Raw genomic sequence first — 16385 nt, forward strand, 5'->3', positions numbered from 1 at the left:
TACCCTTATCCTGTCAAACATACACAGATCACAGTATCAAATATAGTTGACCTTTTACATATAGCAACTGAAAAACAAACCTTTTAAAAAATATTGGTACTGTTCAATGAACCATGAAAATAAGAACATTTATACCTCCTAGTAAGTTCATAGACAACCTATAAATACTACTAATAGGTACTGAGAAACAAACCAAAGTGCTTAAACTTAGCATGGTTCATGAAACCTTAAAGATGAGGTCAAATTCAGGTGAACTTTGTCAGACAGTCGTTTATAAACATATTAAAAATAATTTGAAACCTAAAAATATTTTTTTTTTTTTTAAATCTCATTACAGTAAATGGAATATTCACCAGATACATAAAAAAAAGTCACATGAAACTTTCAAACTTTTCAAATAGATATGTGTCCCTTGAAATAATGTTATCTATAAAATAGAGTTACTACACTACCTGTTGCTTGTTTGCTATTTCCTCATATTCTCTTGTTATTTTCTCATTTTCCCTGTTTGTCTGTGATAGCATACGTCTGGTAGCCATGAACTCTCCATGTTGTTGCTGTAACTGCTCTCTGAATAAAAATAAAATATTGATAAATGGCAATCAACAGCTAGAAACAGGGTAGATAACTGATGTTTATTTTCCACCCCTTTGCCTATATGGCTATATCACCCTGCTCAATTACTCTGTAATTCTCATATCATTACTTAAAGACATAAACAGGCATTATCAGCTGTGACACAATGTTGTTGAAGAATATCAATGACATCACAATGTGTGAGGATACATTATCAATCTTGTTTTTGTTGTCACTCATGGCTGATATTTTACAATATCAAGATGAAGAATAACCATTAATCTATACATAGATGATGCAATCATTTAGGTTTTTACCATCATCATGCACAGTCAGTTTGTAAAAATAACTCAACTATCAGCAACTAAATTCACCAAAATGTGACGTTAAAATACTTGTAACAACTATTTCTCATGATAATCAAAAAAGGCTGCCATTTTCTTCTGATGCTAGTTTTTATTATATTATAAATTTTGATGAATTTTTCCATTTATGTATGGATAAAAACCCTTTCTATCTCATTCTACAACTAGCAATATTACCTTGTTAATCTTAACTCCTGTGTAATTTCTACATTTTCATCCTTCAATTCATCAATCTGTAATTTTTGTCTATGTGTCAGCTGTTGGGAAAATAATCATAAAACACCTTCTGAATATGAGTGCAATCAGTAATAGATTAAAACTATTTATAAAGTAAGGATAAAATGCTTTAGATTTACATTTCACATTTGAATAATAATAAATCAACAGTTATTATTCCAGCTATACAGCTTTTCAAGCCTGTTCAAGTGATATCATAGGCAAACAAGTCTTTTGATTCAAGATCATTTATGTTCATATTCAAGTAAAACTGTAAAAAAGATATAATACATTCATTTAGAAAACTGATTTCAAACTTGGCCCAACAAATCCCAATAAGATCCCTTGCCCTTATGTAGTCATGACAATAGTAATGACCCCTAAAATGATTTTGGTGATATTATATTCAATTTTGCTGTTTATATTTCGCTCTATCTATCTTTAATTTAATATAATATAAAAAAGTATCAACAATATCATAAAAATCACAACAGGCTTTTATAATAGAAATTGTCTGACAATTATGAAGAATTTTAGCAGAGTTTGATGTTTGAATCTTCTTTTGCCACTGTCCAATTCCTACAAGCAACTACTATTGTCTCTATTTCAGACTATTATTTAGTGTGTATACTGACCTTCTCAAGTTCATCTAACTTGGCAGTTTTAGACTGTAACTCTATCTGCTGTTTCTGGGCCAATGTGTCAGTCTGGTGATATAACATCTTGGTTTCTTTAAGTTGTAACTGTGTTTCTTGTAATCGGTCATCTAGATCTGAAATCTAAATCAAGATGGCATTAAGTAATGTTGTAAATGACATTGGAGTTAATAGTTCAGAGCAAAATTACATACTTTTATGATTATTTACCAAAAATTCATGATGGCACTGGTATAGATTCTCGATCAAATATATTGACCCTTGACTCATAGTCTTGTGGCTACTAGAGCTTTCACCAAATCCATACCAGAGGTGATACAGAAACATCCAGTTAATAAAAACAATCATTCAGTCAGCTTTGATTATAATTCAACCTAATTGTGTTTCTAGAATTGGTTACCAACCTGTACAGTTCTTTCTTGAATTTCAGCTTCATATTTGCGTAAAGTAGAATCTAATTTTTGAATCCTTTGTTCCATTTCATTATGGTGTTCTTTGATTGTTTGATCAAGTCTTGCCACCTGAAAGCAATAAGAATATGGTGAGTTTCATATTAATTCAAAAACATACTGGAAAAAGATGATATTGAAATATCTTTGATTTACTATCAGTTATCCTTAATAATAATACAAATCATGAAATTCTATTGAAGTTTTTCTTTCATAGGATGTAAGTCAAGGTTCCCATTGTTATGTACAGGTCATTTATTGATGTCTGGAATATCACAGTAAAACAAGAATTGAAAGAATAAGATTAAAAACAGAGTTTCAAAAGTGGACCAAAATTTTTTTGATTATTTTCATAATAAGTACCTAATTATTTATGTCACATTAATGATTATGCACATATAAGGGAAAACATATTTTCCAAAAAATAATGCTGAACTTAAAAAAATTATAAATAATTTTGATACACAATATACCATCTTAGCAATGTGATTTGAACCCCCTTATTATTTTAATCACAACAACTGGCTCTATAGCAAGACCTTGGAATGGTCCATAATGATTCCTGGCACTAAATCACTCATGGACTGCTTTTTACAAATCAGGTAATACACAACTAATAATAAAGATTCTCAACCACCGAAAAAACGCAGGTTACTAGCAACTAGTCACACAACAATAAGCAACATTACCGTTTCATCGTACTGTAAGTAACAAAACAGGTTACAAACAAGAAGGAACAGCAAAGAGAGCATAAAATTCCATTAACTGTGTTTCTTTATGAAAGTTAATTACATTATGATAGCTCTCAAAATATCTTAGAACTCTTTCAAGTTCGTTCTAGTATTAAAAAATTGGAATCTTTATAAATTTCATTCAAAATTAAGTAAAAGGTATGATATTAAAGCTGAATTGTGCCTTGTGTTTCTGTGGAGTATATTTTCACATTTTTTTCAATGCTTAAACCTTTGTTGCAGTTATGCATTAAAAAATATCGATTTTTTTTGTCTTTCTAATATTTTTTTCTTTGTCTGGTTTTTACTTTTTGGTTTTTATTTGAAGTATCATCTTATACAGTCGACTCTCGTTATCTCAAAGTCAGCTGGACCAGAGAAATGTTTTGAGATACACACAGTTCGACTCAATCGAAAACAGGAAGTTTGAGAGAACAAGGGACACAACTCTTGCTTAGCTTGGTAAAGCTAAAATAAATCCGGGTGAATATTGGAAGGGGATTGATATTCTGGTATCAGATCGATGTATTTGTTTGTCATGGTCTTTCATTATAATAATAACATTATGTTTACTTATTCAATTGTTTCAGTTACATTTTTGTCCTATGGCTATTATCCGAGAGAGTAATTTCCTATGGATAGTTTCATTATTCAGGTCGTTTAAAGTTGACAAAATGGTTTATTCTGGGATACAAGAGAATTTAGAAAATTTAGATTTCTCTTTATTTTGTTTTATCCACTCTTTCTTTTCAAAAGAAAACACAACAAGATTAAAGATGCCAATTGAGTAGTTTTTAGGTGATCATCAACGGAAGTCATAATCCTTACTTTAAACGCACCCCAGCTCATTAGTTTAAATTACAATTAATTGTTTTGTAAACATTTTAAATACTTTTTCATGAACATTAACAATTTAACCCTAATTATTTATAACAATTCTATAAAGATAATCTCAGGTAAACACTCCTGGAAATAGCATGTCATAAATCAATACAGTGGTCAGTGACTGGAAATTTAATTATATGTGTATTGTCAGATTAACTCTTCAATCCATTTAAATGCTGGAGGTCATGTTCTGACATATGTGTATTAGTTCGAGATAAATAAGGAATTTTGAATACTTTTGTTAACCTTGGGATTGTCAATTCAGTTCGACTAAACCGAAATTTCGACTCATTCAATTTCGACTCATCAGGAGTTGAATTACGTACATTTATATGGATCAAAGTTCGGGACCACGTGAAAACTTGGACTCATCTGAAATTTCAAGTCAACAGAGTTCGAAACAACTAGAGTTAACTTTATATAACAAATATGATATATGTATTATGAAAACTACAAATCAATATCAGGCTATTTGAGAACATTATAGTTCAATAATAAAGTTATTTGTATTACAAATTATTATGGGATTTACCAACATAACAATTATTTTTATTAATTAATACAAGCTTGGCATCATCCATTACAAATGTTACAGCAGATGAAAAATTTCACAGTTATACCACTTGGGCAGAGCAGTCCATTATTCAAAAGATAATATTTTGTTTTAAATCTATAATTTGAAAGCCAATAATTTAAACTAAATCACTTCTTTTCACTGACAATTTTAAAAGAACATTAAGTTTTATAAATCAAATAAGATGATAGAGTAGAGTGTTACTCATTAAAAATAATTTTCCTCGCTTTGCCTTAGATAAATTTGATAAAAAAAAATAATTAGGGGGGGGGAGTAAAGTTCTGCTCTATCACCCTCCCGTGCTGTGATAAACAGGATTATTGTGAGAACAACATGATAATGTAAGAAATTATCAATATATCTTGAAGAGCTAATCTATTTCAAGTAGGTAAACTTTGTAATCCTACAGTTGTTCTAACAGATAAATGTATATTTTAAGACAATAGACACTATGTGCAACAAGAAATAGCCCTTGTAAATTTTTAATAAATTACCTGAGATACTCTCTGTTGTAATTCTAGCTGTCTCTCGTCTAATGTCTCTGTTAACTCTTGGACAGCATGTCTCTTCTCATTCAATTCTTCTTGAGTTTTTCTAATAAATTAAGTAAATCAAAACAGATAAATAAATGCCATACCATCAAATTTACACAGGACTTTTCCTTCTCATATGAATAAATATTGAAAGATGGATAACTAAAACTGAGAGTGTGCTGACAAAAGAATACCTGCTGTCTAACAAAAGACTTATACCACATGTTGCAATAAGGCAATTTGATTATCGCTATTTTACAAAATTTTCCTTTAATCTTACTGTCTGATAATTTCCCTTATCATCACAGTAGAGTGATATGAAAAATTGTAGCTAGAACTATGGGCGCACATTCCTGTTGTCAATAAGATTAACAACGGTGGTTGTCAATGAAATTTACAACGGTGTCATAGGTAAAATAGTGATAAACAGATTATCATTGGTCATCTCAACTCTATTGCTTTTCTAACATTCACCGTGCTGACTCAAGCGCAAAAATCAATCTCATTGAAATGACCAACAATAATCTATAATTATCTCCACTTGAATGGGAACATATGAATTTTACATTTTGTAAAAAAAAAAAACATATCACATTCATGCAAGTAATGCTGTAGAGGTGGCCAGTTTTCAACCTAGAAATTTAAAGATAAACACTGATTTATAAATATTGAATCTTACATACATAACCTAATTAAGCTGTGATAGTTAGGTATACAGCATATTTGTAGACATTGATAATTGGCAATTTCAGTTATACATTTCATGCTTGTTTTTTTTTATGTAGCAATATAATGTGACCAACTTAAACCTTATCCTAAAATCAATAAGTTTTAGATTTTTTATAAATTGACATTTTTAACCAAATTATATCTCATGATAACAACCTTAATCAAAATAAATACTTAAGTGAATCTTTAAGATCCTCTATCATTTCTTCCTTGGCTTTACTTTCATACAACACTTTCTGTAAATGTTTACTTGTATCATCAGATTCACACTGGGCCTGGCTTTGTGTTATCTAACATTATAATCAAAAATATAAAATAAGAATCAATAGTTCTAATACAACTTAATAATGTCAAAAATTTATTTACACATGAAAGATTCAATACATTTATATAGGATGCAAAACCCATACAATTTATGTTGTGACATTATTAGAAAATATTTCAACATATTTTTTCGAAATAATCATTTATATAGATTTTCTATTGTATATTAGTTTTCTTTTTTACAGTAAAATGAAGAAGATTGTTACTGTAATCATATTTTAGCACTGTATCAATGACACCTTTATTATATTTTTTAATGTACTGCATCATAGCCCCATGTCATTTCACAAATGTGTACGCAACAGAAAAATATGTGTCTCAGAGTCTTCGTATCTAATGCCAATGCACTGGAAAATGCCATAAGAAAATGTTTTTTCAGGAGTCTCCCCTAAAACTTTATGTGTAGCATTTGATTTTTTGTGGAGGCTTTTTTAACCTTGAAAGAAGAAATTGATATAACTGAAATGTGATCTCTTTACCTGTTAGTTCATTAAATGTAGCCAAGAAACTATAATCTGGTGATTTAAATGTTTTATAACTGGTACGAAAATTATAGTTATATTTTGTTGTATGTCTTGCTATTTGGAGTTGTCATATAATAATAATATATTTAAGACCATACTTGAAACTGTACATGTGTGTAATCCTGCTTGATTGTTTTCTGTCTTTATGTCAAAAATAAACAAATTAAAAAAAAAACCTAAAATCTGGTGTGTAAATTGTAATCTAACCTGTAGTCGTTTGACTTCACTGTCAAGTTCAGCAACAAGTTGGGTTTGTTGATCCATATCCTGTTCTCTCTGCTGAATCTGATCTTCATAATCACTTACTGAAAAATTATCATAATTTAATCAAATCATCTTAATTTGACATACATTATAATTTTGGTAAATATACATCCTTTCAAAATACTGAAACTAACAATATCATATCCAAGTATGTTAAGACTGTATTTTATCTATAAAATATACTTTTTTTTAATAAATCATCCAACAATGAATAAAATCTCTATTAATTATATTTTGCAACTTTCAGAAAAAGTTTGAACTTCTAACACCATCAGAAGATATTTAGAAGATTGCTAAACCTATATCAAGTTTATATTAATTCAAAGGTATGCTCAATTGTCCTTGATTAACTGTCCTTTTTTGCAAGAGTTATAGTGAGATGTACTGCAGACCTCTAGTGTACCTGAGAGGGCATTGGTGGCTAAATTGGTCTAAGAAGTCAAAATACTGTATAACTAGCCTGTCAGCACTGAGGTTGTGAGTTAGAACCCCAACATGTGGCAGGGTAGTTCGACTCCAATCTCAATTGACTAGGATTGTCAGTTTTCATACAGAATGTTGGTGAGTCTCTATGGGCACTCTAGCCTCCTTAATCAATGAAAACTAACCGCCAAAGAATAGCACAATAGTACAGTGATAGAAATTCTAAACACTAATTGATGTGTTAGTATAAACAAATATACTGTGGATTAATCAATTTTGGTGGATTTAAGGAAAACTTGATTTTCATGGATATTTGATTTTGTGGTTTTGTTTATCACTGTATAGAAAAATTGTAATTTGTTGAACATTTAAATTTGAGGTTCACCTGCACCCACAAAACCCAACTAATAATAATGAATCCACAGTAAACAAATATATTAGTTTTCCTAATTAACTTCCTCCTGTTTTCCCTCCTAACTTACTCATCTCTAGTTTCTGTTCCAGTTGAACCCTAAGATCTCTCGTATCCTTCTCTAATTTATTCATCCTGGAAGACTTCTTATCACTGTTCTCCTGTTCATCTTGTAGCTGTTGTTCTAACATGTTGATTTCAGAATTCATATGACCTTTTTCTTCCTCTAAATTTCTGTTTAAAACATATAAATCTGATATAAATAAACATTTCTAAATAGGTAGTCTGTGAATAAAGCTGTTTAAGCACACTGCTCCTTTTGATCTTAATACATACACATTTTCATGTTGAACCCAGCATTACATATTTATCTTTTTGTTAATTCAGCCCAAGGGTACTGTAATTTTCATTATAAACATGACTACATTAAGGTTTTAAAGAATGTCTGTAAGCCAAATTGTTTGAATTTTTTTTTAATTTCCATCATAAAATTAACTTTTGTGATTTTCAAGGTTAATAAAGAAAAGTTGTTTTGGTAGTACATATTGCATTTTGAAGGAATTAAATGATAATTTTTTTCTAGCAAAGTTTGAAAAATAAGTATGTTATCTTACCTGGCCAGAATTTTTAACTTGTTCTTTAATTTAACACCATTTCCCTACATTCAGGGTTCAACTATTGACATTTCAGATTTACTACAACATATGTTGCTACTACACATTTTTACACTTGTGGGTATTTCTTATGAGAACATATGCAAATTCACACAATATTTTTTTTAAGATAACCCCAAATTTGGTCATATTTGATATATCATAAATATAAAATGTAAGATTGAAGATTTACAAAACTTTGGCAGGAGAAGCATTGACCCTGATCATTTCTATATGGTAAACATGAGAAAAATTAAACGAGAGCAATATTTAGGGGTTACCAAGTTCTACCCTCTAAAATAACAGAAGTTGATGTCTGACAGATCTGATAAATGTTCACACGTAACAACTCATCATGGTCAATCTGCTGTCAAAAATGAGGTCAATTTGTTCATTATTTGTATACATTAAAGTAGGATGAACAGACAGACAACAGATTGACAAGGTGGTTACAGTATAGTTGGGCCCTTTGTTAGGCTCATGGTATAAACTCTTAATAAACTCTATTCACATTAACATCCTGTACCTAAGTGCATCTGTTAATTTTGTGATTGTGTTAGTCCTCTCCTCCAGGTCAATACAAGCTTGCTTCAGTTTTCTGTCTGATGATTGTAGTTCTGTCATGAATTGTGATTTCTCTGTCAATGTCTGGTGTTCATATATTGAAACCTGATAGAAAGATATATAATAACATTCAAGGAAAGAAGGAGAAAATTTTTAAAAACAAATAATGATAACATCTATTTCTCATAAATAACATATAATTGTAATTCCATGTTAATCTACCCCAGATCTGTTCATACTGTTTAATAATCAACCTGTGGCTCAGTTCTTCAATACTCAAAATTCAATTATGATCACTCTTTTTTCTATTGTGACATCATGAAAAAGGGGAACATGTCTGATGATGTCACATAGAAAGAATGCATCTTCTTTTGATTAATGTAAACGAAAGATAAAGTTTGTCTATATATCGCCTTTAAATCATTAGAGAAATATTTTAAACTACTAAACAATGCTAAATCTCTTGCAATATGATATTTCTCCACAATTGACAAAAAATATTTTATAATGACATTTTACTTGTCTTGAGTAGAGTAACACTCTATCATATTCTTTTCATTGATAGATTATATATATGAAAACACAAATATTATGTTTAATTTGAAATAACTACTGTAGATTCATGCAGTCAGTTTCTACACGATAAGTCAATACACTATTTTTTGTCAAGGAAATTTCAGACAAACAAATTAGTTATACCTGTTGTTGTAACTCTGTCTGACTATCTTCTAACTCAGTAATACGACATGTGCTATGTTGTAACATTGTTTGGTGTTCATGCAAAGTTTTCTCAAAATCTAGGTTCTCTTGGTGTTTGTTATCATGAAGTTTTCTAGCATGTTTCAACTGCCTTTCCAATTCCCGTAACTAAAATCAGTAACAAAAAAAGATATTCAAAGATGGTGTACAAAGAATTGCACACTTGGTAGTGCTTTCAATGCAATTTTCTATAGAATATATATTTCTAAGGGGCATAACTCATGTAAAAATAATTGATCAGCACTATTTTCAATTCATCCTAAACATTGCTGATAAAAATCTTCTATATAAATTTCAGTGGTCTCGCTAGCCCTGAATAGAAGGGCGCCGCGCCCTGGGTGCCTTCATCCGCGCCCTTCTGCCCTGATGTCTTTTTTCAAAATTCTCTTGTGCCGTTTTGGTAAAATTTTATTTCATCGATTTCTGATCTCCAAGTTAATTACATATGACACCTGTGTGATTGCCCCCAGGTTAATCATGTCATTTCATTCAATTACAATGATAAAGACTTCAAAGGTGTTAATAACTAGGTAATTTAATTAGGACAATGTATCTTTTTGTCATACATTTGATGAATGTGTCGGAGAGTGTGTTTCGCTTGGGTCGGGATTTTCGATCTCCAAGTCACAATGGAAGAGTGTATAAATGAAGACTTTCATGACTTTAGAATTGAATTTGAGTTATCAAAATAAAACTATGCCTATACAGAAATGCCTGCCATCTCAACTTGTTAGCAATATTAAAGCACAGTTATTTATTAACGCAAACGTGGTGGAAATTGATTTTGGAGTTACTTCCCCTGTTTTAGCTTATTACAAATTTGTGCTCTAAAAATATTATCTAGTATAAAAAAAAGGAATAAATTACCGATTGAATATATAATAACATAATAATCTGACCTTAAGGATATTAACCCCTTTGAACATATCAAAAAAAATATATTGCAATATCTTTTTGATAATTATACTTTTAGCAATCCATGTTCTAAACATTGTTAAATTAGTAATACACAAAACATTTGGTCACTGGATGTATTTTTAAAAAGCTGTAATTCTTTAATATATGTGAAAAAAAACAATATATATTTTGATAATGGGTAGAGTGAAGTTAAACTATATTAACATAATATATTGATGAAGATGAACAATATAATTCATAACTACACAAACGATGAAATAAAGACTATAATTGAAATGCATCTTTATTTTTTAAAAAAAAGATTTGTTAACGTAAAACACACAGAAACGTAGACAAAAAAATGAGCAGTGCCTTTTCTTATCATAAAGAGTGCCCTGCCCTACACTGGCACCCTCCCCCTTTTGATTTCTAGCTAGAGCACTGAATTTCATAACAATCCTTAGTACAAGAAATGTATGCCCAAAGCTCTTACAATGCAATTTTCCATATAATTTACATTTCTAAGGGAACATTAAGGTAATAATAGATTTAAGGGCACTGATATGTGATCTTGTCATAGATTTTGCTGATATAACTCATGAAAATCATCTAAGAATTGTACACATGTGAGGGGATAGAATACTGGACGTTTAGACAGCCCAGTATACCCATGTGAATTCAAATTAAAAAAATGCATTATTTATTATCTAAATTGTTTTATATGGCCTTTATGATTACATACAGCCACCCTCAAGTAAAGAATTCATGAATCTACAGAAATCCATATTATCAACATACCCGATCTTCCTTGTATTGAAGTTCTCTATCAAATCTTTCCTTAGAATCTTCTAATGCTTCAATGTAAGATTTGATTTCTTCCCTGCAGACCAGCAGTGCTGTCTCCATCTGTTTTATCTGAGATGTTGCCTCTGTTTGTTGTACATCAAGTTGGGACAGAGCCTCTCTGTTTTGCTTAGACTTAATATTTAACTCCTAAAATACAGTAAATATGTATACAGCATCACAGAAGGAACCAGTAAATATGTATACAGCATCACAGAAGGAACCAGTAAATATGTATACAGCATCACAGAAGGAACCAGTAAATATGTATACAGCATCACAGAAGGAACCAGTAAATATGTATACAGCATCACAGAAGGAACTAGTAAATATGTATACAGCATCACAGAAGGAACCACTCTGTCAAATTTGATTTCATTTGACTTTGGCAATTATCAAAACAGATATTTGAAAATGTTCAATCACAAGGCCTTCATTTAGACATGTTCAGAAAATATCAGAACAGCAACATGACTTAGAACAACTATCCTGAACAACATAATGGTTATATCTGATTCTTTGACTACTTGCAGTTTTTTTGTTCACTTTTATCCTTTTATCATTTGATAATATTATACTCATTCTGTATTGGGTGTCTTTCTTTGTGAAATATTTGTAACTGATAGTTTTTAATCCAAAAAGAAGTTGCACCAAAGCAACAAATCTGAAATATAACACCTCCCGTTCAATATGAGTAAGTCAATAAAGTTCAAGTGAATTGTGAGACATAATCGACCTAGTAGTGTGTGCATCATCAATTGCTATGTTTGACCACTTTAAGACTGATATTATCAGATAATTATAAACGCTATAAATAATTGTCAACTTTTTAAAAAGTTCCAACCGCAGACAAATATGTCCTTTAATCGTTATAATTGATATTATACTTCGCTATATGAAAATTAGAATACTACTTTACCCATTGAAATATAAGTAAAATTCTATGTTTTATAAATAGTTGTGAGAATAGTATGTTACCTCTCTAGTTGACTTTAATGATTGTTCTACACTTTTTATATGTGAGTTAGCATGGTCTAAGTCTCTCTTTAGATGAGTTGTTTCCCTTTCTTTGTTCTTCAGCTCACTGCTGGCTTTATCCATTTCGTTTTGAATCTGCAGAATAAAATCTTTACAATTTATTGCAATAAAAGACAGAAAGTTGTTGCTAAAACTTTTGATCAAATCTAAATATAGCAATAGATATAAATGATAGAAGTGATACACACAATATCCTTCTGACCTAATTATGTTCTGTTTAGTTTTTTTCACGTAATATGTTCCTGTTTGTTTTTCATTTCAAAATTTAAAAGAAAACCTTTTCAACACAAATAGTACAAATCAAACTTACGATATCTATTTGTTTTTCATATTCTTGAAATTGTTCCCTCTGAAGTTGTTGGTTCTGATCAGTTGAGGTTCTCACTTTCTGTAAAGTTTGATGTTTTTCATGTAACTCTTTCTGGTAGCGATTAGCCTCGTCCTCTTTTGAAACCACTTCTTCCTCAAGCTGTTTCATGCGAGCTACCGTTGCAGAAAACTCTGTCATCTTTTGATCCAGCTGTTGTTCAAGATTAGCCATCTGTGAAGTTTTTCTTCTTGACTGAAATAAAATGGTCCACAAATATTCACCAAAGGCAAAAGCAACTCTTGAACTATTATTGATGACAAAGAATCATGTTTTTAAAATTTATTTGGTAAATAGCAGTTATTTCTTTGATCTATTTCATAGGAAACAGAGCTTATCTGTATATTTGATGACATTGTAATTCTTACAATTCATTACCTATCATAGGTATCATAATCTTACCTCACGTTCAATGGTAGTTATTTCCATACACTTTTCATTAATTTGTTCCTGGAGTTCAATAAGCTGTGTATTACGCTGATTGATTCTTGTTTCTAATGAAGTATTCTGGGTTTCTCTATCAGCCAGATCTCGTTTGGCCTCGGCTAACTGGCTTACTAGCTTGGATTTGTCAGCTTCTAAACAACTTATGGCGGATTCCATCTCTTGTGCCCTAGTTAGTCCTGAAAAATCATATTTATATTTCTATCATCTCCCACTATGATGTTATTTAACATTTTGGCACACGTTTTTTATGCTAAATTTATGGGCATTGTCATTTCTGGTCTGTGCATCTGTCTGTTCGTCCGTTGTCCCACTTCAGGTTAATGTTTTTGGTTGAGGTAGTTTTTGACGAAGTTGAAGTCAAATCAATCAACTTGAAATTTAGTATATGTGTTCCCTACAATATGATCTTTCTAATTTTAATGCCAAATTAGAAAAAAAATCCATTTTCACAGTCCACTGAACATAGAGAATGATAAGTGTGGATGGGGCATCCATGTACTGGGGACACATTCTTGTTCACTGCTGTGATCATTAATTCTTTTCCTAAGTGACATATTAATAATATGCATACCTTTGTCACTTGATGTTATCATGGAATTAAATCTTTTTTGTGGATTTTAAAAATACTGAACCTTAAGAGTCCAGCTGAACCACAATGTGGATATCGTAGTGCATGGTCAATGGTCATTTATGAGCTTGTTTATTTTTAAAAGTGCTTTCTTCCTCATTATTAAAAGATAAATAAAATTTTCCTAATACAGAATGTTCATATACCAACCCTTTTTATTATTATCAATGAGAGATGTAAGGTCTGACTTCAGGCTTTCTATGACAACTGTCTGACTACTGGCTTCCTTTGACTGAAGACTGGCCTGTAAACTCTGGATTTCTGCATCTTTCATGGCTAACTGCATCCTTTAAATTTAAATACAAATGTCTTTTTTAATCATATAAAAAAGCAGAATTATAATATGTGTATCATAACAGCCTGCTCATACTCTAACATTGCCACGGTCATTAATTATTTAACTAACAAATAAGGTTAGCAAGTAAATGTCATTGCTTTGTATAGTTTGCTACGAAGATTGCCAGAATCTGTCAAGATGAGACATATTTTAATAGAATTTATTTTTCCAAGAGATACAGCTCCCTTAACACTTTCCATCTGATAGCAACCTTTGTTTCATATAGAATGCTACTCTACAAAACTCTCCAGAGCTGTTCATTATTGAATAATACTTAAAAACAATATTGTGCATTGATCCTGGTATACTGTTTGAGCCTCTCACTGTTGGTTGAACTATCAAAATTTGCAATAAAACGGGTTATTCCACACTCAGGCAACAGAGTATTTCCTGTACTAGGAAGAAGAAAACCCACCTGAGATCCTGTAAGATAGCTCTTGCTCCTCCCCTGGGGGAAGTTTGTTCTGTTGTGAAGGTATCAAGCTCAATATGTGTAGACTTATAAAAGCCACCAGAAGCACCTTGGTCTTGTCTCACACTACAGACACCACTGTCATTGAAACTTGCACCTCTCTATAAAATATACAAAACATTGGGTCAAAATAGTTGTTAAAGATTTAGTTTTTTTTTTATGTTTTTGTCTGCTTATGCATTCTTATGCTGTATTTTCAATACATATAAAAACAATTATATGTAAGATTAGACATGGAATTGTACATACATGAAAAATAATATGCTACGGACAAATATTCCATACAATGAATGCATATATATTCCAAAACATTCACAGTGATTTTTCATACAGTATAAATGCATAATTATTTATATAAAAGGGTGCCAATATTAGATTGTTTTAAATATATTTGGAGGTATGACCTTAGTTTATAGGGTTTAATTTATACATCAATGAATTCAGGTAAAAGTATGTGCAATGAGGCTAATATTTAGCCAAAAGTTTTGTGTAAATTTAAAAATGACCATGTAATGAACTTAAATTTAAGATAACATGACTAAAGTAAAAAGAAAACAAAGATGATTGGTAATGCCCCTCCTCCTGTGAATGTTTTTGAATGGCAAGTGTCTTTTCAAATATAACATTATTATTAAATTTCTTATTGATAGAACAAGCATTTTGTCTAGAACAAGTAAGTTTTATTGGCAAAGGCATAAATACAAAGTTAAATGTATATCATATTTGGACACCACATATAAAAGTGTCAATGTATACTTACACTGCCTCTGCTTTGATCTTGTTGAACTTGAGAAGCTAGTTGTTCTAGTTGGACCAGCATGGTTCTACTCTCTTCTATCTCCTGTGTACAGGTATTTAGCTGTTCTTGTTGTCTGTTCACTTGTGACTTCAGTCGTGTGTTTTCTTTTTTAATACTTTCCATCATCATCAACTCATTGTCAGATTTATCTTAAAATTAACATTATAAAATTGTTGATACAAAATGAAATCTGGTGAACAAGTCAGTTAAAATGTTAGATACAATAAGACATCAACTTGTATTTAAACATATATACATTAACTACATGTAACTACCATACTTGTTTTCAAATTAAATGAAAATCCAATGCAATATGCAATAAGAAACAATAGATGCAAAAATATTATGCATTTTTTTCAGAATACTTTTTTTTAGAAATTCACTCATGGCAATACAAAATTGTCATGAAAACAAAAAAAAAATTTCAATGGATAATCATTATTTTTCATCTCAAAAATGTATAGGAGTTGAACCTTGTACCCCAATTTACCATTAGAATTATAAGCCTGAAAACTGTACAGAATAGCTTATTTTGATATTGTTTAAGATGACAGTTTCATACTACATTTCTCTGGGGAGTTTTTTCAACTACAATTGCTGCTGACCGTTTATATTGAACATTCTTCCTGTAAAATTAATAACATACTATGTTTAGCTGTAACCTTAGCTAGTTGTGATTTCAGGTCCATATTTTGTTGTTCTAAGTGATTCTTTGTTTCCATTTCTACCCTTTCTTCACTCTGGTATTGTCTAAAATAAAAATGTCAAATAATATCAAAACATGCCAACAAACTGGTATATTTCTAAATTTATAGCCATTTTTAGACTAAAAACCCTAATAAAGTAAATTTTAAACCAATAATTGTCAACTCAAGAGATATATCTTATAAAAAAGATGTGGTATGATTGCCAATGAGACA

The 16385-nt window shown here is 30.5% G+C and overlaps 1 protein-coding gene across 2 annotated transcripts in view; it reads right to left on the reverse strand.

Annotated features, from left to right (window-relative positions):
- The window catches only part of LOC134707229 (coiled-coil domain-containing protein 18-like), a 30539-nt gene that overhangs the window by 6020 nt on the left and 8134 nt on the right, over nucleotides 1–16385 (reverse strand). For both annotated transcript variants that reach the window (XM_063566824.1, XM_063566823.1), the window contains exons 8-25: nucleotides 16112–16215; nucleotides 15427–15614; nucleotides 14610–14767; nucleotides 14008–14144; nucleotides 13185–13405; nucleotides 12726–12977; nucleotides 12356–12490; nucleotides 11333–11527; nucleotides 9578–9745; nucleotides 8841–8983; nucleotides 7732–7895; nucleotides 6770–6867; nucleotides 5889–6004; nucleotides 4947–5046; nucleotides 2218–2334; nucleotides 1793–1936; nucleotides 1119–1198; nucleotides 453–570 (exon numbers count right to left, since the gene is read on the reverse strand). In XM_063566824.1, coding sequence (XP_063422894.1) covers nucleotides 453–570; nucleotides 1119–1198; nucleotides 1793–1936; nucleotides 2218–2334; nucleotides 4947–5046; nucleotides 5889–6004; nucleotides 6770–6867; nucleotides 7732–7895; nucleotides 8841–8983; nucleotides 9578–9745; nucleotides 11333–11527; nucleotides 12356–12490; nucleotides 12726–12977; nucleotides 13185–13405; nucleotides 14008–14144; nucleotides 14610–14767; nucleotides 15427–15614; nucleotides 16112–16215 — 2638 coding nt within the window. The remainder of the gene's footprint in view (nucleotides 1–452; nucleotides 571–1118; nucleotides 1199–1792; nucleotides 1937–2217; nucleotides 2335–4946; nucleotides 5047–5888; nucleotides 6005–6769; nucleotides 6868–7731; nucleotides 7896–8840; nucleotides 8984–9577; nucleotides 9746–11332; nucleotides 11528–12355; nucleotides 12491–12725; nucleotides 12978–13184; nucleotides 13406–14007; nucleotides 14145–14609; nucleotides 14768–15426; nucleotides 15615–16111; nucleotides 16216–16385) is intronic.

This window comes from Mytilus trossulus, chromosome 2, assembly GCF_036588685.1.
Source record: "Mytilus trossulus isolate FHL-02 chromosome 2, PNRI_Mtr1.1.1.hap1, whole genome shotgun sequence".
Classification (NCBI taxonomy): domain Eukaryota; kingdom Metazoa; phylum Mollusca; class Bivalvia; order Mytilida; family Mytilidae; genus Mytilus; species Mytilus trossulus.